Source organism: Hyperoodon ampullatus (genome assembly GCF_949752795.1).
Source record: "Hyperoodon ampullatus genome assembly, chromosome: 9".
Lineage (NCBI taxonomy): Eukaryota > Metazoa > Chordata > Mammalia > Artiodactyla > Ziphiidae > Hyperoodon > Hyperoodon ampullatus.
In genome coordinates this window covers 11,372,836-11,397,011 of record NC_136922.1, presented here as the reverse complement: position 1 = coordinate 11,397,011, position 24,176 = coordinate 11,372,836, and the positions used below count along the sequence as shown (strand labels likewise).

The 24,176-nt window shown below is 43.4% G+C and overlaps 1 protein-coding gene across 1 annotated transcript in view; it reads left to right on the top strand.

Moving 5' to 3' along the window:
• Positions 1 to 4,727: 4,727 nt before the first annotated feature.
• The window catches only part of NAPEPLD (N-acyl phosphatidylethanolamine phospholipase D), a gene marked incomplete at both ends in the record, with an annotated part of 42,118 nt that continues 22,669 nt past the window's right edge, over positions 4,728 to 24,176 (top strand). Inside the window, 2 exons of the mRNA XM_079711361.1 lie at positions 4,728 to 4,966; positions 20,987 to 21,293. Coding sequence (XP_079567487.1) covers positions 4,728 to 4,966; positions 20,987 to 21,293 — 546 coding nt within the window. The remainder of the gene's footprint in view (positions 4,967 to 20,986; positions 21,294 to 24,176) is intronic.

The window sequence follows — 24,176 nt, the reverse complement described above, 5'->3', positions numbered from 1 at the left end:
AGGCAACCTATGGAATGGAAGAAAATATTTGCAAATCATATATCTGATAAGGAGTTAATGTCCAGAATATATAAAGAATCATATAACTCAACAACAAAAAATCAAATAACTCAATTTAAAAATGGGCAAAGGACTTCAGTAGACATTTCTCTAAAGATGATATATAAATGGCCAACAAGTATACAAAAAGATGTTCAAGATTCCTAATCATCGGAGAAATACAAATCAAAATCACAATGAGATATCACCTCATACCCATTAGGATGGCTAATATCTAGAAAACAGAAAATGACAAGTGTTGATGAGGATATGGAGACATTGAAACACTTGTGCACTATTGGTGGAATTGTAAAATGATGTAGCCACTATGGAAAGTATTAAAAATTTAATAAATGGAAACCCCAATTAAATAGAGTTGGGAGACCAGAAGGGAGAGCTCTCACACCCTGTGATGATAGTAGAGCCCAACAGGAAGAAGAAAGACTCTTCTACTTTCCTGACAAGGATTCAGCCAATGAGAAGTCATGGACTCCTTGTTTACTGAGCCCTCCCAACTTCCTTCTCTCCTCTATAAAAGTGTGCTCCTTCCCTTGCTATACGGAGACTTGCACATGGCTCACCATGGTTGCAGACCCTAAACTGCAGTTCTCTGCTGATACCAAGTCCATCTTTGCTGGAGAAATATCTGGCAGTCTATTTGTTTCAGATCAATAAAGCAGTATTGAGGTTCCTCAAAAAATAGGATTGCCATATGATCTAGCAATCCCACCTCTGGGTATCTGTTTGAAAAACTGGGAGGCAGGGTCTTGAAGAGAGATTTGCACACGCATGTTCATAGCAGCACCATTCACAGTAGCTAAGAGGTGGAAGCAACCCAAATGTCCATTGATGGATGAATGGATCAATAAAATGTGGCAAATGGAATATTATTCAGCCTTAAAGAAAGGAAGAAAATCTTGTCACGTGCTGCAATACAACATGGATGAACCTTGAGAAGATTACCCTAAGAGAAATAAGTCAGTCACAAAAAAAACAAATACTGGATAATTCCATTTGGATGAGGTATTTAAATAGTCAAATCCACATAAACAGAAAGTAGAATGGTGGTTACCAAGGCCTGGGGGTAGGGGAAGAATGGGTATTGTTTAATGGGTATAGAGTTTTAGATTTGCAAGATGAAAAAGTTCTGGAGATCTGTTTCCCAACAATGTGAATATACTTAATGCTACCGAACTGTACATTTAAAATTTACCACCTTAACCATTTTTATGTTATGTGTTTTTTACCCCATACAAGAAGTGAAAAAGTATCACTATAATATACATGTTGAGGACTTGATATTCTGAAAAAAAAAATAGTTTGAATCAAAAACAAAACAAACCAGGGGGCAGGCAAGATTTGGCCCTCAGGTCAAATTTTGCTGACCATTGGCCTAATGTAATCCAAATTCCCCTGTAATCGGCATGCTGTCTTCACATATTTCCCCCAAAATCTTTTTTATAGAGTCACCAAATGTTACAACTGCAAGTGGCCACGGAAACTCAGTCATTTTGGAGGGTAGGAGTAGGGGCCTGGTGAGGTGGGACGGGTATTTTCCAAGGTCGAAGACGTAGTTAATGGCAGAGCATTGATGTAGAAGTTAGCTGCCTTATTGCTTTTCCGAGTTATCTATAGATTGTTAATGATCATGCAAATAAATTTGGATTTAACTGGAGGTGAACTCAGTAGTTAACTGAATTGCACAGGTGCTGCTATAAATACACATTGAATTAAAGCCCTCTAGTAAGTAGTCACGCTGTGCTCTAGTCCCCTGTGCCTTTAGGCCTGGAGCTGGGAGAAGAAAGGACGGTACTGATTGCAGAACTCGCTTTACAGATGAGCTGTTGTGCTAACATTGGTTTACATCTGGTTTCCCAGAAGTAATTTAACTAACATTTTGTGAAGTATTTAAAATAAGCTCATTTGGGACTTCCCTGGCAGTCCAGTGGTTGGAATTTCACCTTCCAATGCAGGGGTTGTGGGTTCGATGCCTGATTGGGGAGCTGGGATCCCACATGCCTCAGAGCCAAAAAAAAAAAAAAAAAGAAAAACCCAAAACTTAAAACGGAAGGAATGTTGTAACAAATTCAATTAAGACTTTAAAAAATGGTCCACATCGAAAAAATCTTTTAAAAATATATTAAATAAAATAAGCTCATTTAATACTAGTCTCCAGAAATGTTACCTTGGCCACTTTAATGGAACTGTGTAAATTTGCCCATCTTCTTTACAGCATTAATTAACATTTAAAAATGAAGTAATGTTAAAACAAATTCAACTGAGTAAATTTTAAAGATCTTATAGGCTTTTTTCAATGATACATGAATTGGGCAGCGTCTCATTTAGCAGATAGAAAGAAGCTCCAAGGAGTTGTACAAAATGAAAGACCTTTACAGGCAGAAGGGAGTGGACCAGGAAGTTATAATAGCAGAAAGTGGATTGGTTGTGACAGATCACTTTCCTTTAGGGGATGGCACGGGTCTATCAGGCCGATTAACTAGTGCTGACCAGGTGATTCCTGATTGACTGGTTTAAGATTCCTATTCTGGGAGAGGCTGACATTCTAAGTCTCCATTTGGTGATGTGGAGCTTAGCATAAGTGACTCCATTTTAGACCTGTTGTTTTAACAGTGACAGCTTAAAAGACAAACAGTTATTTGCTGCATGCCTGACTTCCTAGGGGTGGCGTAAGAAGGAAGGACAAATAAAACCCTGTTCAGCAGGTCAGGATCTAAAATTAAACCATGAGTGAGAGGCACAGCGTTCATTCTGCTCTGTACTGTGAAGCAGCGCAAGCTAGAGGTTTTACCTGGAGTGATAGAAATTGTTTTACTAAACAGCTTTTCCTTGTCTAGAAAAATTAAGCTTTGGAAGTCAAGTAGAAATTACAACACAATCCATAAAGTTTATGTAGTAAACTACATAAAAGTTTATGTTTAGAAAGCATAAACATTAATTAATACAGCTTCAATTATCTCTGTGTTGTACTAAAAGGTTACTATTCATTCCTCCTAGACTTTCCTGGTCCACATAAATGTGCTTATCAAAAGCACCTGGTCTCAGTGAAAAACAAGCTGTAAACATTTGTCTCCATTTGTCTGTAAGTTTGTAGGGAAGAGTTATCAAGCGAACGTTTCAAATTGCTTCTTAAACAACATAATAAGCGAATGCCATGCATGAGCCTAGGCAGTTAATAAGCCTAGTTCAGAAAATAAAAAGGCTATAAAAGACATTCTTGGGACAATCACACAAACTTGAAACTGGACTGAACATTAAATGGTATCAGGGAATTGTTTCCTTAGGTGTGCTAATGGTATTGTGATTGAGGCGAATGTCCTTTCTTTAGAAGAGGCAGGCTGAAATATTTAGGGGTGATTGATTTTGTTGTCTGCAGTTTATTCAAACGGTGTAACAAAAAGGCATCTCTATTTTCTGTAGGTTTGAAAATCATCATAAAGGATTGGAGTGAGGGGAACAGAGGGCATCTTTTTAAAGTTCCTTAGCCAAGAGCATGTGAAGACCTCCTGAGCTAACAGTAGCTTCAATTTACAGTTTGGGTTTGTAGCGCTTTGTCTTTTTTTTTTTTTTCCTGTTGCACCTCAGGTACCACTGAGTGAGTGCCGTCTCAGCCCAGCCCACAAGCAAGCAGCTCTTAATCACACTTCAGTGAGTAAGTTTCAGCAACAGCTGCAAGCTACCCTGTGGGGGTAAAAGTCCACACCTGGCATAATCTTCTTTACATTACTATGCTATTACACTGGCACGGTCACTTTCAAATGGCAAAATAGTTTGGTTTGCATTTTCCACCAGTCGTTTGCATTTGGTTTGCATTTTCCACCAGTCGTATCTGCATTCTTAGTGCCAGAGGGCATTTCTTTCTGGCCCGTGGACACACCCCCGAGGACTCTTATAGAGGAATCTCTTTGCCCAACCACCCATTGTTGAATTCTATTTCCATCTGTCTATACTTAAATTACTTACTGGAACGGTAAATTTCATCCTGCAGTTCAAAAAGGAAAACCTGGGAAAAGCTGGGAATCATAATTGGTGCTCCGTTGTCATCATCCTGAGATTTTTTTTAAAAAAGCGCAAATTTAGTTGAGAACTGTGTATACCAGGAAGCTGTGACATCTTTTTAATAGTTAATGAGCACAGACCGTGACAAGGAAATGCTTGCCGTGAATATTCAATACCTACTGTACACACTTCAAATTACAGTTTCGTTTCTTCGCTACGGGGCTCGTGGCACCATAGGTTGTAAGTATCCTGCTACCAGGTGCTGGTCTACTACGATCGCGCAGGCTACGAGAGGCCACCAAGATCCCATTTAATTTTAGCAATTAGGGCGGGTGTTCTAGAAGGTGTTCACGCGATCTGAAAGTTAGCTTCTAGGTCTAGGACAGGAAAGCAAGTTTGGTGTCAGAAGGGCTTGCGCAGAGTGCGAGAGAAGCATGGGCCCGGCCAGGAAGGGCAAAAGTGCCGCGGCGCCTCCGGTAACCAACAAGGCCTCGGCGCCGGGGCCTGGGGGCGGCCATTTTGGTAAAGGCCTGAGCGGCGGCCGGCGCGGGGCTGCCGCGGGCGGGGCTGCCAGATTCGAAGGACACAATGAGTGAGTGACCGGGCAACGTGGAGCGGAATCTAGCTCGGCCAGGGCTCCGCGCGGCGTGGGGGCGCCCGGTGGGCCTCGGATGCGGCGCCGGCTCGCCCCCAGGATGGTGAGGCGGCGAGCGCTGAGGCGCTGCCTGCAGCTGTTAACGCCCTCGGCGGAGCCGGCGCGGCGGGGCCGGGGGCGGAGGAACCCGGGCGCTGGCCACCGTCGCCCCTTCCGCTGCGCTGGGGCGCTGTGGCCCGGGGCGCTGTGGCCCATAGCCGAAGAGCAGCAGCAGAGGCGGCGGCGGCGCGCGCGCCTGACCGACCATCGCGTCAGGTGAGCCCGCGCTCCGAGCCATCCTCCCTCCTCCTGCCCCCCACCCCAGCGCCTTTCCTTCGCCCGGCTCCGCCTGCTTTCTCTCGGTCTCTGGGTGGAACGGTCCACACTCCCCAGCTTGGGGCTGCTTGGACTCTTCCGGGGGTAGAGCGGAATGTGGGTGGATCCCTGCTCCCGAGCCCTGCCTCATCCCGGAGATGCTGCACTTGTGAGTGGCAGGGATTCGTTTGAAATTCCGCACCTCACGAGGTGCGGAGCCCGCATCTCTGAGGCTGCCTGGATGAAGAGCCACATGATTTTTTTTCGCTTGGGAGAGTAGCCGTCTCTGGGATTTGTTATAAGTCCAATCGCCTCTGCAAATCACGAGGTTGCATCTTCACCGATTGGAATACATGTGGGTGTATTTTTTGGTTGTATGTAAATAAGTGGGTGGACAACTTCCTTGGAGCAATTTATTTCTGCTTCACCTGTAGTATGTATTTCAAAAAAATCCGTTCCACCAGGTTTCTCCCCTTTTATCTTGAAAACTAACCATGGAATGGAAATGAAGAAAGATTGGAGCAAGGTGCGGCGAGGTGGTGGAAGCCGGCGCTTTCTTGAGTTTTCTGTTCGGTGGTTGTTTGTTTCTCAAATTGAATATTATCGCAGGCTTTTCAGACCAGGTATTCAGATAGTTTTTTTATTTTTCAGCTGTAATCCTGGTAGTTTAGATAAAGACGCTTATACAGGCTCCTGAGTCTGAGATGCATCACATCTCAGTTGAACCTGGAAAATATTGAGTATGAGAAAAGTTAACCTTCAAAAAGTAGCTAGGTTTTCGGCCTTGTCTTTACTGCAGTTGTTCTATATATGTTGTAATATGACTCACCTGGTTTACTTTAGCTAATTAGCATCAAGTGTTTGCTATTTGATAATTCTGATTAAGTTATTGAGAAAGTCATTCCTGAGCTACAGCTCTCTGGAAATTAAGAAATAATTTCCATCTTTGTTAAGAATGCATATCTAGCAGTTCCATTTCTATTTTCAGTTTCACTGGTTTTGATTTAGCCGCAGACGTCGATATCATTTAGAAAGAAGTTATGTAATCTTTAAAAAGATTACCTATTTCCCACAGTAGTCTGATTTTCTTGCAAGAAAATTTAGATCTGCTGGAGAAGAAATTTAGGGCCTGTTTAAAATGTAAGAGAGATATTGATTTCAATTCAAACTGTTTTAAGTTAACTGAAGATATTGTCGCAATTTTCAGATTTTATTTCATTACATTCTGCAGGCTTTCCTGCTGCAAGAATTTCATGTCTCCAAGGGATGAAAATAGTGTATTTCTCATACTCTTATTTTCCTTCACAATTTCAAATTATATTGTACAGATTTCATATTGCAAAATTTAATTTTTAAATTAGTCAGTTATAACTGACTGATATTTTAATATAAGCATTCCGTCATCGGGTTTTGGTTTTGGTTATGCTTTAGATGATACAGTCATCCTGTATGAAAAGGGTATTATGTTACTTTGAGTATTAGTGAGCTTGGGAAATTGGGGAAATTTTTAAGAACATGTTGTCCGTGTTTGACAAAGTACTATTTGCCTTTAATTTTGTTGTTTCATTCTGCTTTTTCATTGTAGTGGTAGATAGCTGTAGTTATGTTACTGGGTTGGCGTGGGTGGTGTCAAAATAGCTTCAACCGAGGAGGTCAGCGGAAGACCCGGACCAGCAATCTCGGTCCTTGTGATAGCATGCAAAGGATTGCAGACTACCACTTAGGGCTTAAGCACAAAGCAGAGTTTTATTAAAGCATAATTACACTCTCAGAGGGAGAGCGGGCTGTTTCTGTGAAGTGAAGCCAGGAGCTCCTGTGCAGGCTTAAGGGTGTTTATAAGGAGCGCTCTGCGAGGAGGCGGGGCGCAATCGTGGGTGAGTGACAGGGGGTCATTATTTGATTGACAGTCCCGAGCTAGGTAACAAGTTCCTTATTGCGCATGCGCTTACCCTTGATTCGCTAAGAAAAGCCCAAGGGGGCGGCAAAACCACCTGCAGATTTTATTGTAATGATGGTATAATGAGTTTGGTTTACTCTAGGTTATACGCCTGTCTAGTCTGGGCATGCACAGCCCGGGGAAGTCCCCTTGTGTTACTGTGCTCCCTCTTTATCAGGATAAATTGCTCGCCACACGACCATAGTTTCCCCCGTTCTGAGTGGAGTCAGGGGAGGGTCGTCAGATGGTCGGGGTGTAATTCCACTAGTCCCCTCTTTTCGCCACTGTCACCTCCTTGCTGCTAATGTCTAACTACCTAACAGATATAGTGGGTTTTTCCATTCCATTCTGCTCTTTTTTTGTAAATTAGAATATGGCTGTAGCTGAAGGACTGTGTTGATCTGGGCATTTTAGATTGAAATGCATACAAGTAAAAAATGTTTTCGTTGAAGTATTACTAGGGAAATGGATTGAGCACATAATTAATGGTTAACGAGCACCTTTATCCTGAAGACCTGTGAGGGCATATGTAAAACTGGCATTAAAAAAATCACCCATGTGATTTCCAGCATGAGAGTCTAGTAATGTGCTATTCTAACTGCTAGAATACCGAAAAATTCTACCTATCTATATCTATAGTGCTTTCCTTGACTTGTCTTTTGAATTTAATAACCATTTATTGTGTATTTAAATTTTTTAATACTTTTTTAAACATTTTTATTGGAGTATAATTGCTTTACAATGGTTTGTTAGTTTCTACCGTATAACAAAGTAAATATTTTATTAACAGACTTTTGTGACAGATTATGTATGAACTCATACATCCCCAGGGGCAGTCTTGTTATGTCAGAGATAGTCTTTTGCCAACTCAGCTGGTTAAATAATGTATTATAACTTTATAATTTACAAAGCCCTTTCAAGTATTCTTGTATGTATTTATATTTACTTTGGTTTTAGAGACGTACAATATGTGAGATTATTAATGCCCTTCCACCGATGAGGGAAACAGGAAACTGAGAGCCTGGGAGATTTTAGTAATTTACCCTGGGTTCCTTAGCACAACTGCCCTGGCCTTTGGCCCAATACGCGTATACACAGCTGCTGCTTATTAGAAAGGGGGGTACCAACTGAAGCCAAGGTAAGAGTGGCTGGGATCAGCAAACTTTGGTCAGCATCACAGCCATAAGTTGCAGCCCTAAACCTGTTGGTGGTGAATGGTAAGTACCATTGGCTATGGGGGCACAGGGCTGGCATCTAGATGGACCAGCATAAATTCAGAAATGATTGAAAATCCACTCAGTATACGCCTGCTACCTAGAACAATTCACCTTTCCCCCCGGGGGCAGCAGATTTTCCTGTGTATTTAATTGGAGGGCCTTCCCAGATTTAAGGGACAGTACAAAATGCCTGTAGACGTCCGTGCTCCTCTGTGATCTCTCTCAGTTATAAGGATGAAATGGCCAGAATGTAGAAAAACCAAGCTTCCTCATTGTTCCGGCACCCCTTAAAACGGGCAGACACTTGATCTGCTTACAGAAGATCCTGTTGCTAGGAAAACTGGACGACCGCAATCATTTGCTTTGAAAGTTGTTTTCTGTATTTTGAAGGTCCTTCAAACTACAAAGATGTTTGATTTCTTTTCAGGTTACTGTGTTCGTTCCTTTGGCTTGTTTAGAGAGTTCGTGCAAAGTACTACTATCTGTATTGTGCTGTTCTGTGATTGAAGTAAGTAATGATGGTTTAAAGAATCTCTGAGCTCGAAGTTCTTTTTTAAACTTGAGGCCAGTGTATCTGTTTATGAGCTAAAGCAAGTGAAATACCCACCATGAGGTGAAATGAATCATTTATCTCCCCATGCTGACCACATGCTCTGTTGGTTCTAAGTGTTGCTAGGCATAATTCAGGTGAGAATCTGGCTAATCAGCAGTCCAGGCTCCATCACCAGACACAGCTGGACCCTTGGAGTGCCATGTACCTCTCTGCCCTGACTTGCTTCTCCTGTAAAAGAAAGGGGTCACAGAATGTTGACTTGAGTCATGGAGTGTTCAAGTTAGAAAGGACCTTCGTATGTGGCTGGTCCAACCCCTTAACTTACAGATTTCCTGTTTCTACTTTTTTTTTTTTTTTTTGGCTGCGTTGGGTCTTTGCTGCTGTGCACAGGCTTTCTCTAGTTGTGGCGAGCGGGGGCTACTCTTCATTGTGGTGCGCGGGCTTCTCATTGCGGTGGCTTCTCGTTGCAGAGCACAGGCTCTAGGGCACGCTGGTTTCAGTAGTTGTGGCTCGCGGGCTCTAGAGCACAGGCTCAGTAGTTGTGGGACACGGGCTTAGTTGCTCTGCTGCATGTGGGATCTTCCCGGACGAGGGCTCGAACCTGTGTCCCCTGCACTGGCAGGCAGATTCTTAACTACTGTGCCACTCGGGAAGTCTCTCGTATTTCTACTCTTGCAAGAGTTTTTAGCCTCTCATGATGACACAAAAGTGAAACGTCAAAATTAGACTTTTCCACCATTTCACAAAGATGAGGTACAGATCTTCCTGACTTGCGATGGGTTTACATCTTCATAAACGTGACTGAAGTTGAAAATATCATAATTTGAAAATGCATTTAATACACCTAATCTATCGGACATCATAGCTTAGCCTAATTTAAGCATGCTCTGAACACTTATATTAGTCCACAGTCTGACACAAAGCCTATTTTACAGGAGAGTGTTGTGTATCCCATGTACTTTACTGAATACTATAGTAAAAGTGAAAAACAGAATGGTTGTAAGTGTATGGGTTGTTTACCCTGGTGATTGCTAGCCAGCGACCCCAGTCACCCACTGGGAGCTGCGACTTGCTGCCTCTGCCCAGCAAGGGAAGAGAGTATCTTTTGGTCCACATATTACTAGCCCAGGAAAAGATGGAAATTCGTAGTTCAAAGTAGTGTTTCTACTGAATGCGTATCGCTTTTGCACCATTGTAAAGTCAAAAAATCATAAGTTGGACCATTGTAAGTCGGGGACTGTTCGTACTTTAAAATTCTTACTTGAAAGTCCATTCCTTTCTTATTCTTTCCTCATATAGTGTCTCAATTTTATATGTCGACGAACTGTCCATCGTGTGTAAATGTATGCGTGCCTTTCGGAGCCCATGTTTTTTGGGTTTTTTTTGTGGTACGCGGGCCTCTCACTGCTGTGGCCTCTCCCGTTGCAGAGCACAGGCTCCGGACGCGCAGGCTCAGCGGCCATGGCTCACGGGCCCAGCTGCTCCGCGGCATGTGGGATCCTCCCGGACCGGGGCACGAACCCGTGTCCCCTGCATCGGCAGGCGGACTCTCAAGCACTGCGCCACCAGGGAAGCCCCGGAGCCCACGTTTTAACTGGGTGAATGTGAATGCCGGAGCGCGTATTGAATATGATCACAGAAGAATTTGACGTAAACGTCTGATGTTTTCGGCAACATTCTCTCGGTTAAGCATGATTATGTAGAGCTTTATAATTTCCTTTTGCTTAGCTGCCCAAATATCTTAAAATCATACTTTATTATAAAGCTCATCTCCAGTTTAGTATACACTGCCCACATTTTAATACATTTTGTTGAAGGCATTACTATGCATATATATGGTACCCTGAGGCTGCAGAGTGATCAGTCTTTCAGGTTTTCCCAGGACTGAGGGCATTCCCAGGATACAGGACTTTCAGTGCTAAAACTGGGAAAGCCCCGAGGTGTTGATCCTCTTACCTGAAAGTGTCTCTTCATTGGACTTGATTAAAAAATCTTACAGCTGGGGGCCTCCCTGGTGGCGCAGTGGTTGAGAGTCCGCCTGCCGATGCAGGGGATACGGGTTCGTGCCCCGGTCTGGGAGGATCCCATATGCCGCGGAGCGGCTGGGCCCGTGAGCCATGGCTGCTGAGCCTGCGCGTCCGGAGCCTGTGCTCCGCAACGGGAGAGGCCACAGCGGTGAGAGGCCCGCGTACCACAAAAAAAAAAAAAAAAAAAAAAAAAAAAAAATCTTACAGCTGGAAGGATAAAATGCCAGGTGGTTATATGCTGGATGAACTCAAAGACATCTTTTCAAGGCAAGGGAAATATCTTTAAGGCCCCATGTATATTTTCTGTTTATATGACTGAAATATAGGACTAATTTATTATTATTTTCTGTGTAATTTTAAACGAAAATAATTTAGCAATTAAATAGGATAGTTAGATCATTTGAAATCGCCGTGTAATATTGAAAGGGCAATTATAGGGCTTCCCTGGTGGTGCAGTGGTTAAGAATCCACCTGCCAATGCAGGGGACACAGGTTCGAGCCCTGGTCTGGGAAGATCCCACATGCCACGGAGCCCCTAAGCCTGTGCGCCACAACTACTGCGCCTGACTCTAGAAGCCCATGATCCACAACTACTGAAGCCCGCGCGCCTACAGCCCGTGCTCTGCAACGAGAGAAGCCACTGCGATGAGAAGCCCGTGCACCGCAATGAAGAGTAGCCCCCGCTCGCCGCAATGAAGACCCAACACAGCCAAAAAAATAATAATAAAATATAAATAAATAAATACATTTATAAAAAGAAAAATAAGAGAACTGGTATTTATTGAGTGTCTACTAAGTGCTTTTTACTTTGAAAGGGGAGAAAAAAGACATTGTTGAAAGCAAGAAAGGCTAGCCTTGTCAGTGAGACCATACTGTTGGCTGTATGCAACTAACTTTAGAACTAGGTATCTGTTTAAGATAAATTTATGGGATTCTCCTTGCATATTCAACATGATTAGTGGAAAGAGCATGGATTTTGGAGTCTGATCAGCTTGGGTTGGATTTCCAGGTCCAGCTGTTACCAGCTTTTTGACTTCAGGTAAACTACTAACCTCTGTGAACCTCTGGTATGTCGCCTGTGACGTGAGGATAATATCTGTCTACCTGGAGGGAATGTTGTGAGGATTAAATGAGATAATGAATGTGTATAAAATGTCTGACCCATATAAGTGCTCAATAAACGATACACCTATAGCAAGTCATGGGTGCTGCTCTGTGTACCCATGTTTGGATTCGGAAGGCTCTATTTTTGGATAGTTACCGTGTGTGTTTTTATAGCTTCCCTAAACTTCCAAGTTATGGTCATTGTATCAGTTAGGATTAGTTTGGGGAGGTCCAGGGTTGCAAGGTCCAGGCTTGGTACGTGGCCTCTGTCTGAAGTCCTAGTTCTTGATGCCATTCCTAGAAGTGGCCATGATACTCATGGCTCAAGGTGGCTCCAGGCAGCAGGATGCAGGAAGAATCCAGAATGCCTCCCTTTCCCATATAAGACTTCTGCTTCGATCGCATCGGCCATCCCTAGCTGGAAGGTGTGGAAATGTAGTCATTAACTGGTGCATAGCTACCCTAAGTAAAACTGGCATTCTGTTACTGAGGAGAAAAGGGGGACTAGATTTTATGGTAGGCATCTTCTGGTCTCTACCACTTTGTCACCACTTTACCACCATAGAATTCAACTACTGAAGTATTCCCTAAGATTTTTCAATTTTTATCTCCATAATTAGTAGACTTAGTGGGAATGCCCTTTGTTGAATTTTGTCTCATTGTCCTTTGGTTACTTTTGCTTCTCCTGTAATTTTATTCCCAGCAGATTCTCTCAAACAATTAATTCTTTTTTATTTTTTTATTTTTATTTTTATTTTTTTTTGTGGTACGCGGGCCTCTCACTGCTGTGGCCCCTCCCGCTGTGAAGCACAGGCTCCGGACGCGCAGGCTCAGCAGCCATGGCTCACGGGCCCAGCCGCTCCGCGGCATGTGGGATCCTCCCAGACCGGGGCACGAACCTGCGTCCCCTGCATTGGCAGGCGGACTCCCAACCACTGCGCCACCAGGGAAGCCCCTATCATAAATGGGTGTTGAATTTTGTCAGACGCTTTTTCTGTATCTATTGAGATGATCATATGGTTTTTATTCTTCAGTTTGTTAATGTGGTGTATTGTACTGATTGCTTTGTTGATACTGAAAAATCCTTGCCTCCCTGGGATGAATCCCACTTGATCATGGTGTATGATCCTTTTAATGTATTGTTGGATTCTGTTTGCTAGTATTTTGTTGAAGATTTTTGTGTCTATGCTAATCAGTGATATTGGCCTGTAATTTTCTTTTTTGTGTGGTACCTTGGTCTGGTTTCGGTATCAGGGTAATGGTGTTCTCATAGAATGAGCTTGGGAGTGTTCCTTCCTCTGCAATTTTTGGGAATAGTTTGAGAAGGATAGGTGTTAGCTCTTCTCTAAATGTTTGATAGACTTCACCTGTGAAGCCATCTGGTCTTGGACTTTTGCTTGTTGGAAATTTTAAATCACAGTTTCAATTTCAGTACTTGTGATAGGTCTGGTCATATTTTCTATTTCTTCCTGGTCCAGTCTTGGAAAATTGTACGTTTCTAAGAATTTGTCCATTTCTTCTAGGTTGTCCTTTTTTTTTTTTTTTGGCTGCGTTGGGCCTTCGCTGCTGCACGTGGGCTTTCTCTAGTTGAGGTGCGCATGCTTCCCATTGTGGTGGCCTCTCCCGTTGCAGAGCATGGGCTCTAGGTGCCTGGACTTCAGTAGTTGTGGCATCGGGCTTAGTTGCCCTCTGGCATGTGGGATCTTCCCGGACCAGGGCTCGAACCCGTGTCCCCTGCATTGGCAGGCGTATTCCTAACCACTGTGCCACCAGGGAAGTCCCTAGGTTGTCCATTTTATTGGCATATAGTTGCTTGCAGTAGTCTCTTATGATCCTTTGTATTTCTGTAGTGTCCATTGTAACTTCTCCTTTTTCACTTCTTTTTTGTTTTTTTCTTTCTTTTTCTTTTTTGACTGCACCATGCAGCATGCGGGATCTTAGTTCCCCGAGCAGGGATTGAACCCATGCCCCGTGCATTGGGAGCATGGAGTCTTAACCACTGGACCACCAGAGAAGTTCCTCCTTTTTCATTTCTAATTTTATTGATTTGAGCTCTCTCTCTTTTTTTCTTGATGAGTCTGGCTAAAGGTTTATGTATTTTGTTTATCTTTTCAAAGAACCAGCTTCAAATTCTTTTATCTTTTCTGTTCTTTGTCTCTATTTTATTTATTTCTGCTCTGATCTTTATGACTTCTTTCCTTCTACTAACTTTGGGTTTTGTTTATTCTTCTTTCTCTAGTTGCTTTAGATGTAAGGTTAGGTTATTTGAGATTTTTCTTGTTTCCTGAGGTAAGACTGTATTGCTATAACCTCTTAGAACTGCTTTTGCTATGTCACATAGGTTTTGAATCATCATGTTTTCACTGTCATTTGTCTCTAGGTATTTTTTGATTTCCTCAGTGATCCATTGGTTGTTTAGTAACGTATTGTTTAGCCTCCACGTGTTTTTTTTACAGTTTTCTTTCTTTGTGATTAGTTTCTAATCTCATAGCGTTGTGGTCAGAGAAGATGCTTGATATGATTTCAATTTTCTCAGATTTACTGAGGCTCACTTTGTGGCCCAGCATGTGATCAATCCTGGAGAATGTTCCATGTGCACTCAAGAATGTGTATTCTGCTGCATTTGGATGGAATGTTCTATAAGTATCGATTAAGTCCATTAGTCGAATGTGTCATTTAAGCCTTCTGTTTCCTTATTGATTTTCTGTCTGGATGATCTGGATTGTAGTTCTTCTTGCTTCTGGTGTCTGCCCTCTGGTGGGTGAAGTTGGTCCAGGGGCTTGTGCAGGCTTCCTGGTGGGAGAGGCTGGTCCCTGCCTGCTGGTGGGTGGAGCTGGGTCTTGTCCCTCTGGGAGGCAGGGCCGTGTCAAGGGGTGTGTTTATAGGCGGCTGTGGGGTCAGGATGACTTTAAGCATCGTGTCTGCTGATGGGTGGGGCTGTGTTCCCACCCTATTGGTTGTTTGGCCTGAGGCGTCCCAGCGCAGGAGCCTGCAGGCTGTTCCTGGGGCCAGGTCTCGGTGCCAAAACCTCCACGGGAGCTCACGCTGGTGAATATTTCCTGGGGCCTCTGTCACCAGTGTCCTTGCCCTCACAGTGAGCCACAGCCGACCCCGTCTCCCCAGGAGACCCTCCAAGACCCTCAGGTAGGTCTGGCCCAGGCTTCTATGGAGTCACTGCTTTGCCCTGGGTCCCAGTGCACATGAAACCACGTGTGCACCCTCTAAGAGTAGTGTCTCTGTTTCCCCCGGGACTGTGTGGCTCCTGCACTCAAGCCCCACAGGCCTTCAAAGCCAAATGCTCTGGGGGCTCCTCCTGCCAATGCCAGACCCCCAGGCTGGGGAGCCTGACATGGGGCTCAGAGCTCTCTCTTCTGTTGAAGACCCTCTGTGATATAGTAATTTTCCAGTTTGTGGGTTGCCCACCTGGTGGGTATGGGATTTGATTATATTGTGAAAGCACCCCTCCTACCGTCTTGTTGTGACTTCTTCTTTGTCTTTGGGTGTAGAATATCTTTTTTTGTAGGTTCGAGTCTTTTTTGGTCAATGGTGGTTCAGCAGTTAGTTGTGATTTTGGTGTTTTCATGAGGGGAGATGAGCTCAAATCCTTCTGCTCCGCCATCTTGTCTCCTGCCTATGAATTCACGATTTTATATTTGCTCTCCTATCTTTAGTGAAGAAAAGCGTCCTTTAATACACTGCTAGATAACATAGCTAATGAAACTATTTCAGTTCATTGAAATGCCTGCACAGGGCTTTGCAGGTTAAAAGTAAACTGTCCTCCCCTCCCTTTGCATGCAGTACAGATTTCCCTTGAGAAGGGTGTTAACCCCACAGGCATTTAGGAGACTGATGGGAGGGCAGATATGTCCCAAGCATGGGAAGTACACTGGATAATAGAGAATGTTCTGTGGGAGTTACGTGCACGACATGCATCGGCAAAGGAAATACTGCCTTGTTTTTCCGTGAATTTCATTTTTAACTCAGTTTATTGACTTAACAACCAGTTTTGCTAAAAAGTTAAAGGAAAGCAAAGCAAACAGAAACTTAATACATAGTACCTAGGAGCACACTATAAAATGGTGTATTTCATCAGTTTTAAGACAGACATTTTATTCTGGTTTTAATACCACCCATATCAGGATGAATCATACAGTGCATGACATAATTATAGTTGATAACATTTTAACTTTCTTAGTGGCACATAAAATAACTGCCTTACAAATTCATGGTGTCTTAAATTGGATGAACATCAGGATAACGTAAAGATCTTCATCAAGTTTTGAACCTCCCTTTTGAAGCACAGGTTGTTGATGGTGTACATGGACTCATGAGTATATCTCTCCCCTCGCGCTTAGTGTTGGCCTGAAGTCAAGGCAGAGTTTTCATTTAACGTTGTTAACTTTGGAGATGGATATATAACAAGAAATAATTGGGAAATCTGCTACATTTCAATAAGGAAACTCCAGCCTTGATATGTAAAGCTAGGTATGTTTTCTGAATCGGCAAATCTGGAAGCTAGTTAACATAGCAGGATCGAGTCTTCCTTAGTTCTAGTTTTCCTGTCATTTTATCTTTGGTATTTAAGGATGACCTTTGTGAGATTGTTGCTGTATCCACTACGGAGTGACCAGAAGAGTGATGTTTGATGCGGAGCCTTCTCATGACCCAGCCCTCAGGCAGGCTTGGTACGTCTCCACGAGCTGATGCTCCCTTGGTCACGGGACCACCTGTTGACAGAGCCCATCATTGTGCGCATTCACCAGCCGGAGTTCTAGTACTTTTCCTCCAAAAGAATGAGTCCAGGTTGTCGCAGTTCAGGTTATGTCTTTCTGGTTCCTTCCCATCATCTCACACTTAGAGTGCATAGTGTGAAATGCTGCATCATAGTGCCATTTTGTGTTGTTTTGAACACAGTTTGTGGTCATACATAATCCTGTGAGTACCGACGTCCATATGCTACTCCCTCCTCCCACCTCAAGGATATTTTAAAAAATCGTGTGCAAAAGCCCTGTGATGGCAAGGTGGCCCTGAGGCGGGAGCATGATGCATCTGAAGAAATAGATGAAGGGCTTGTGTTTGGAACAGAAGAGAGTGTGGGCGGGGCTAGAAATACACACCCTCATGGACCATCTTACTGACCTTTGCCCTCATTCTGAGAGTAAAGGGCATCCTCTGGAGGTTCCCCCCCGCTTTTTTTTTTTCTTAAATCAGATTTGCCTGTAAAAAGCTCACTCCTGAAGTCTGGATTTTGTGTGTGTTGCGGCTGGGGTATGTTAAGAAAGGACTGCTTTTGGTCGAGACCTGCTTCCAAGGATCGACCAGGGTGAAAGCCTGAGTTAGTGGGAGTTAAGAAAATGGGGACCATGTGAATAGACAACTTTAAAAAACGTTTATCTTCCCGATAGAAAACAGTCACCAAACCCATTTTTCACTGTCCTTTCAATCTCCAGGCCCCTGGAAACCTCTCTGCTGTCTCACTCTCATCACCCCCCAGAGCAACCTGGATCCCAGAGTCATCCATTTGTACTGGGTGTCAGTGCCCACTTCCTCTTGGATCCTTCCTTCCCTGTGGTCTCAAACCCTGCCTCATACTCGCTGGGGCAGAGATCTGCCTTCTCCTCCACACTCCGAATATGCACTTACTTTCCCCTAGTTCCCTTCCTGGGCTAGTGGTGCTCCTCCCATTTTGACCCCCTCCCGAACCTGCCCTGCAAAGTGGCCAAAGTTTGCCGCCATCCAGAGACTCTCAGTTCTTAGGGATTCAGCTTCTTTATTGTCTCTTGGAATTATTCTTTCCCTTCTCACTGTCACTGCCTCCTCATCTTTTTTAAAAAAAATATTTTATTTACTTATTTATTTGGCTGTACTGGGTCTTAGTTGTGGAACGTGGGATCTTCATTGCGGCATGCAGGATCTTTAGTTGAGGTCTGCGGGATCTTTAGCTGTGGCATGTGAACTCTTTGTTGCGGCATGTGAGGTCGAACCCGGGCCCTCTGCGTTGGGAGTGCAGAGTCTTAGCCACTGGACCACCAGGGAAGTCTTTGCCTCATCATCTTTTGACTGGGCTGCTATGTACCTCTTAGTTTTTCATTTAAAAAATGAGATCATAATACCTACCTTGAAATTTTGCTGGGAACATTAATTTAAATGCACCGTGTAAAACACGTAGCATAGGGCCTCGCTATTAGTGGATGTTCTGAGTTTCTTCTGTTTCCTACTAATTTATGTCCCTGGCTCTAGTTTTTAGCCACTCCCTTTTTGTTTTTGTTTTTATTTATTTTTTTTTTTGCGGTATGGACCCAGCTGCTCTGCGGCATGTGGGATCTTCCCGGACCGGGGCACGAACCCATGTCCCCTGCACCGGCAGGCGGACTCTCAACCACTGCGCCACCAGGGAAGGCCTGTTTTTAATTTTTTTAATCTTTATTTATTTTTGGCTGCGTTGGGTCTTTGTTGCTGCATGTGGGCTTTCTCTGGTGGCAGCAAAGGGGGGCTACTCTTCATTGCAGTGTGCGGCCTTCTCATTGCAGTGGATTCTTGTTGCAGAGCTCGGGCTCTAGGTACCCGGGCTTCAGTAGTTGTGGCTTGTGGGCTTAGTTGCTCCCCGGCATGTGGGATCTTCCCCACCCAGGGCCCGAACCTGTGTCCCCTGCATTGGCAGGCGGGTTTTTAACCACTGCGCCACCAGGGAAGTCCCCTCCCTTTTTGTTTTTATCCTGTGACCAGAGTTGTCTTCCCCACATATGCCCTTTTTAATTAAGTACCTTTAGTGTTTCCCCGTTGCCTGAGTGTAGCCAAACCCCCTTAATGTCACAGCCCAGGCCCGCAGTCCAGTCCCATCCTTTTCATCCCGTCCTTTACACCTTTACCACCTCGACTCTCTCAAGCCTCTCGTGCTTATGTCCCAGGTACACTAGACAACTAGATGTTGTCTGAAAACCCTGCATTGACTTTTTTGTGTGGTTTTGAATCAGAGTGCCCTTTTCTTTTTTCCCCCTTATTTCTTGATTGTTTAAAACAATGAGCCAATACTTTATATATATTTGGTAGAATTATTACATATGTGTGTTTATATGTATGTGAATATTTATGTCTGTGTGTAACAAATGCAAACAGTCTCACAAACTGTTTACCATCCCACGGGGCGGCGTGAGGTCAGCTCTGCCATCGGACATTATCTTGTTCAGAAGTGACTGAAACTCTCTAAACCTGTGTATTTTCATCTGTTCAGTGAAGTAAGGTTTAAATGGCTGGTCTTTGTTTCTGCCCTTTGTAAAGGCCTCGGCCTGAATGTAATTATGACCCAGGTAAAGCCATTCTATAAGAGGAACTGAGATAACTCTCCCAGATGCATTGCTTTCTAATAGAATGTAAAGAATTTAGATGGTTTAGGGAAAAAGAATTAGCCCTTGGCTGAGTTGCAAGCACTTTACATACATTATTATGTCCTTGGATCCTTTGAAGCCCCACTTGAAGTAAGTAGGTATTTTCCAGATGAGACAATTGAGGACTAGAAAGGTGACGTCATTTGCGCAAGACATAAAACTGGTTAGACTGCCTTAGCTGTCAGGCTGTCCCACTACCAGCTGTGCCTGAGCAGCAGCGGGTGCTTCAGCTTTTGTGAGCTGTGGTTTCTTAACACTTGTTTTTCTCCAGATCATAGACTATTTACTCCAGAAAGTTTGGGGGAGAAAAAGTTCTGGTTGAGTGTACGTGTATGTGTACCTCATCCTGGGGTTTGAGTTATTTCCCTTTCTTCCTGGGTAGTATTTCTATTTAAACAGCACTGTAGTCAAAAAATAATACTTCTCTGTTATTGTGCTTATTTTTCTTGGGGTTATAAAGAGTATTGTGTATTGTGTATACACAGTACACTTAGACTAAACAGAAAGCAAACGTTTGTTTAACAGAATAGGAAAGAGATGAAATTCATGGAAGAAGAATGTATATTCTTACTGCACTGTTTCTCACTTTCATGTGTCTGGAATCCTGTGTCGTTCAAAAGCAAGGATTTCAGTGCCTTGAGTTAAGTGGTGTAAGTGGGCATAGGAGCCGTAAAGAAAGGGGCAGCAGCAGCCCCTCACGTTTGTTGAGCTGATGTATATGATGCACGTGACCATGTGCATACATGTATGTTACATTTGCTATATACGTTTTACATACGTGTTCTAAGTGCTTTACTTGCATTTGCTTTTTCAGTCCTCTCAATAACCCTTTGGAGGCAGGTAGTATTATTATCTCCACTTTACAGATGAAGAAATCAAGGCACAGAGAGGATAGGGCACTTGCCTAAGGTCACAGAGCTAGGTTACATGCACAGTTCCACATCTGAGTTAATTCAAATTTGTATTGTTAACCACTTAAATACATTATTGAAATGTTTCTCAACTAATGTGTATCTCCTTTCTGGGGATTTGGACTCATTGTACTTTGGGGGGGCATTAGTAACAGATTGTCTACAAAGTAAAAATAACTAGGCCTAATGGGGTTCTATGTAAGTCATCTGAATTACTGAAGTGTCTTGGAAGAACTAAGACGATCCTTCTTATTTATGTTATGTTATTAACAATAATACTTTAAAATGAAGGTATGAAAGTATTACAGATTCATGAAGGTGCTTTTTTCTACAGAATGTCATTGAAATGGAAAATTATCATATGTTTAAATGCTGGCTGGTAGAGTAGATTTGTTTTGAATTATAGCACATAAGGAATTTTTTTTTTTTTTGCGGTACGCGGGCCTCTCACTATTGTGGCCTCTCCCGCTGCGGAGCACAGGCTCCGGACACGCAGGCCCAGCGGCCGTGGCTCACGGGCCCAGCCGCTCTGCGGCACGTGGGATCCTCCCGGACCGGGGCACGAACCCGTGTCCCCTGCATCGGCAGGCGGACTCTCAACCACTGCGCCACCAGGGAAGCCCCACATAAGGAATTTTTTAAAGGTTTGGCAGTAATAAGTAAAGCAAACACCTTTACTATTTAGCAATACAATTCTAAAATTGTATTTTGCAGGAAGAAAGTTTGAGCCTAATAGAAACATTGTTATAAGTTTGAAGACATTTTTATTGGTTAAGAAATAATACTATGTGTATGTTTTAATGTCTGTATGTTAAACTCAGTATATTCCCCCTCCCCCTTTTTTTTAGCTCTTCACGAAAGGACATGGATGAAAATGAAAGCAACCAGTCCCTGAGGACAAGTTGCCAATATCCTAAAGAAGCAATAAGAAAGCGCCAAAATTCACGGAATTCTGGAGGAAGTGATTCTTCTAGGTTTTCCAGGAAGAGTTTCAAACTGGATTACAGACTAGAAGAAGATGTAACTAAATCAAAGAAAGGAAAGGATGGGAGATTTGTTAACCCTTGGCCGACATGGAAAAATCCCTCTATTCCAAATGTTCTCAGATGGCTGATGATGGAAAAAGATCACAGCAGCGTTCCATGCTCCAAAGAGGTAGCATTTGGCTTTTTGAGTGCTGCGTATTTGCTCTTAATATATGCATTACTTAACGTTGCTGTGAATTGTACTATGACACTCCAGTTAGCTAATTGAGCCCTCTGGGGAGATGACATGAATAAGGTGCCTTCAAGTTCATAGTTGAGCAGCAAAGTACATGTGTGAATAACCAGCTCTGATCTGCTGGCAACTAGAAGTAGGAACAGATGCCTTAAAAATATAGGAAAGGACGCAATTAACTCTGACTGGTGGGATTGGAAATGGCTTTACAGAGGAGATGATATTTGAGCTGGGCCTAGAAAGATAAAAACTATTTGGTAGTGGTTTTCCAGGTGGATGATGGGCATGAGGAAGGTCACAGAGGTGAGCAAGTGCATGGCATGTTCCAGAAAGTAGTAACCTGTGTTTTGGAATATGAATTATAAGGGTTAAGCCTGGAGCTCTTCATCCTTGGAAAAAGCTGCTAAAGTTATAAAAGAAATCGTCAGATAACCTTCCACTCCTTTAAAAATTGGGAATAGGTTACTGGGCTTTCAATATGCTAGTTATACTTAGGATGGGACTATTAACCTTTGGCCTGTGGTTTATGAGATGAGTGAGATTTCACTTCAGCAGGGAGTCGGTGGCTCCCAATGGCAGTAGCGCTTTTTTCTCCCTTCTTAGTTTCTTGCCCCGCTACACCTCCTACCCTGCTTGGCCTCTCTTTTCTAACAACCCCTGTCCTGACACGCCTTGTGGGGAACTGAGAGATAAGGAACTAGACATTGGAAGTGGATGGGATGAAAAGAGTGGCGGTATCCCTGAAGCATTGATCTGCAGTAAGGCAGGAGGCTGGGGAGGGAGTCGGTGGCGGTAGTGTTAGATCGTTTACCTTAGTAAGTGTGTCCATTTTTCTTTAAAGGATATGAGATTTAAAAACCCCCCAAAAACCCATATTGTCACTTTGATGCTAAGGAATGTTCATAGTATTAATCCTAGTTAACAGAATTGAGTAACATGAATAATATTTTCCCAGCACTGTTTAAGAATGAGTCAGGATATTAATAGATAAAACCTTAGTGTATGTTTTGACTTTGTGGATAGAAGGAACAAGAAAATTTTATGTCTTCTGGAGAACCTGGTATGAAGAGAAACATGGAGTCAAGCTGTGAGCAGAAGGGTTTAGGGCAGGAGGCCAAGATGGGTAGGTTACCTGTTCGGTAAAAATTCCTTCCTGGTTTTTGGGCCACAATTTCTAAAGATACAGAAGTAGTAATGGTGTCTTTAGTTTTCTTTCATTTCAAACAAGAAAGTGAGTGACCACATGAAGGTGGAAATACATCTCTGAACTCTGATGATTTGGAGATATTGAAGAAACTGGGTTCAATTTCTGAGAACTCACCAGGCCAGTTGTTCTTAAACTCCACTATTCTAGGTGCTAGAGAGAGAGCCATGAAAAAGCAGAAAGACAGGGGCTTCCCTGGTGGCGCAGTGGTTGAGAGTCTGCCTGCCGATGCAGGGGACGCGGGTTCGTGCCCCGGTCCGGGAAGATCCCACATGCCGTGGAGCGACTGGGCCCGTGAGCCATGGCCGCTGAACCTGCGCGTCCGGAGCCTGTGCTCCGCAACGGGAGAGGCCACAACAGTGAGAGGCCCGCGTACCGCAAAAAAAAAAAAAAAAGGGCAGAAAGACAGCCTGGCCTCCTTGGGCCTTCGGTTTAATGGAAGAGAGACAATAAACAGATAAGAAAATGACGTGGGATACTGAAAGATGATTGGTGCTTTGAGGAACAATGAGGCAGAAAAGGAAGTTGGGGGGTGGGAGCTGAATTCTTTAATGAAGTGTAAGCTTTCTTTTTTTAAAGGCAGGAGTTCTTTGTTTTTCTTTGCTTTTTTTTTTTTTTTTTTTTTAATTTATTTATTTTTGGCTGCGTTGGGTCTTCGTTGCTGCACATGGGCTCTCTCGAGGTGCGGCGAGCGGAGGCTCCTCTTAACTGGAGCCACGGGCTCTAGGCGCACCGGCTTCAATAGTTGTGGCTCGTGGGCTCAGTTGCTCCGCGGCATGTGGGATCTTCCCGGACCAGGCCTCGAACCCGTGTCCCCTGCATTGGCAGGCGGGTTCTTAACCACTGCGCCACCAGGGAAGCCCTTTCTTTGCTTTTTATTTTAATTTTTATTTTATATTGGAGTATAGTTGATATACAGTGTGGTGTTAGTTTCAGATGTACAGCTAAGTGATTCAGTTGTACATACACAAGTATCTATTCTTTTTCAAATTCTTTTCCCATTTAGGGTATTACCTTAATATCGAGTACAATTCCCTGTGCTAAACAGAAGGTCCTTGTTGATTATCTATTTTATATACTAGTGGGTATATGTTAATTGTGAACTCCTAATTTATCCCTACCAGCCATGTTTCCACCCACCCCCGGCAACCATAAGTTGGCGTTCAAAGTCTGTATGTTTCTGTTTTGCAAATAAGTTCATTTGTATCATTTTCACCTTAGACTCTACCTTCAAGCTATATCAGATGACATTTGTCTTTCTGTGTCTGGCTACTTCACTTGATGTGATCATTGCCAGGTCCAGCCAGTTGCTGCAAATGGTGTTGTTTCATTCTTTTTTATGGCTAATATTCACTTGTATATATGTACCACATCTTCTTTATGCATTCGTCTGCTGGTGGACAATTTGGTGGCTTTCACAACTTGGCTATTGAAAATAGCCCTGCAATGAACGTTGGGGTGCATGTGTCTTTCCAAAGTATGGTTTTCTCTGGATATATGCCCAGGAGTGGGATTGCTGGATCATATAGTAGATTTATTTTAGTTTTTTAAGGAAGCTTCATACTGATCTGCATAGTGGCTGTTACCAGTTTATGTTCCCACCAACAGCATAGGAG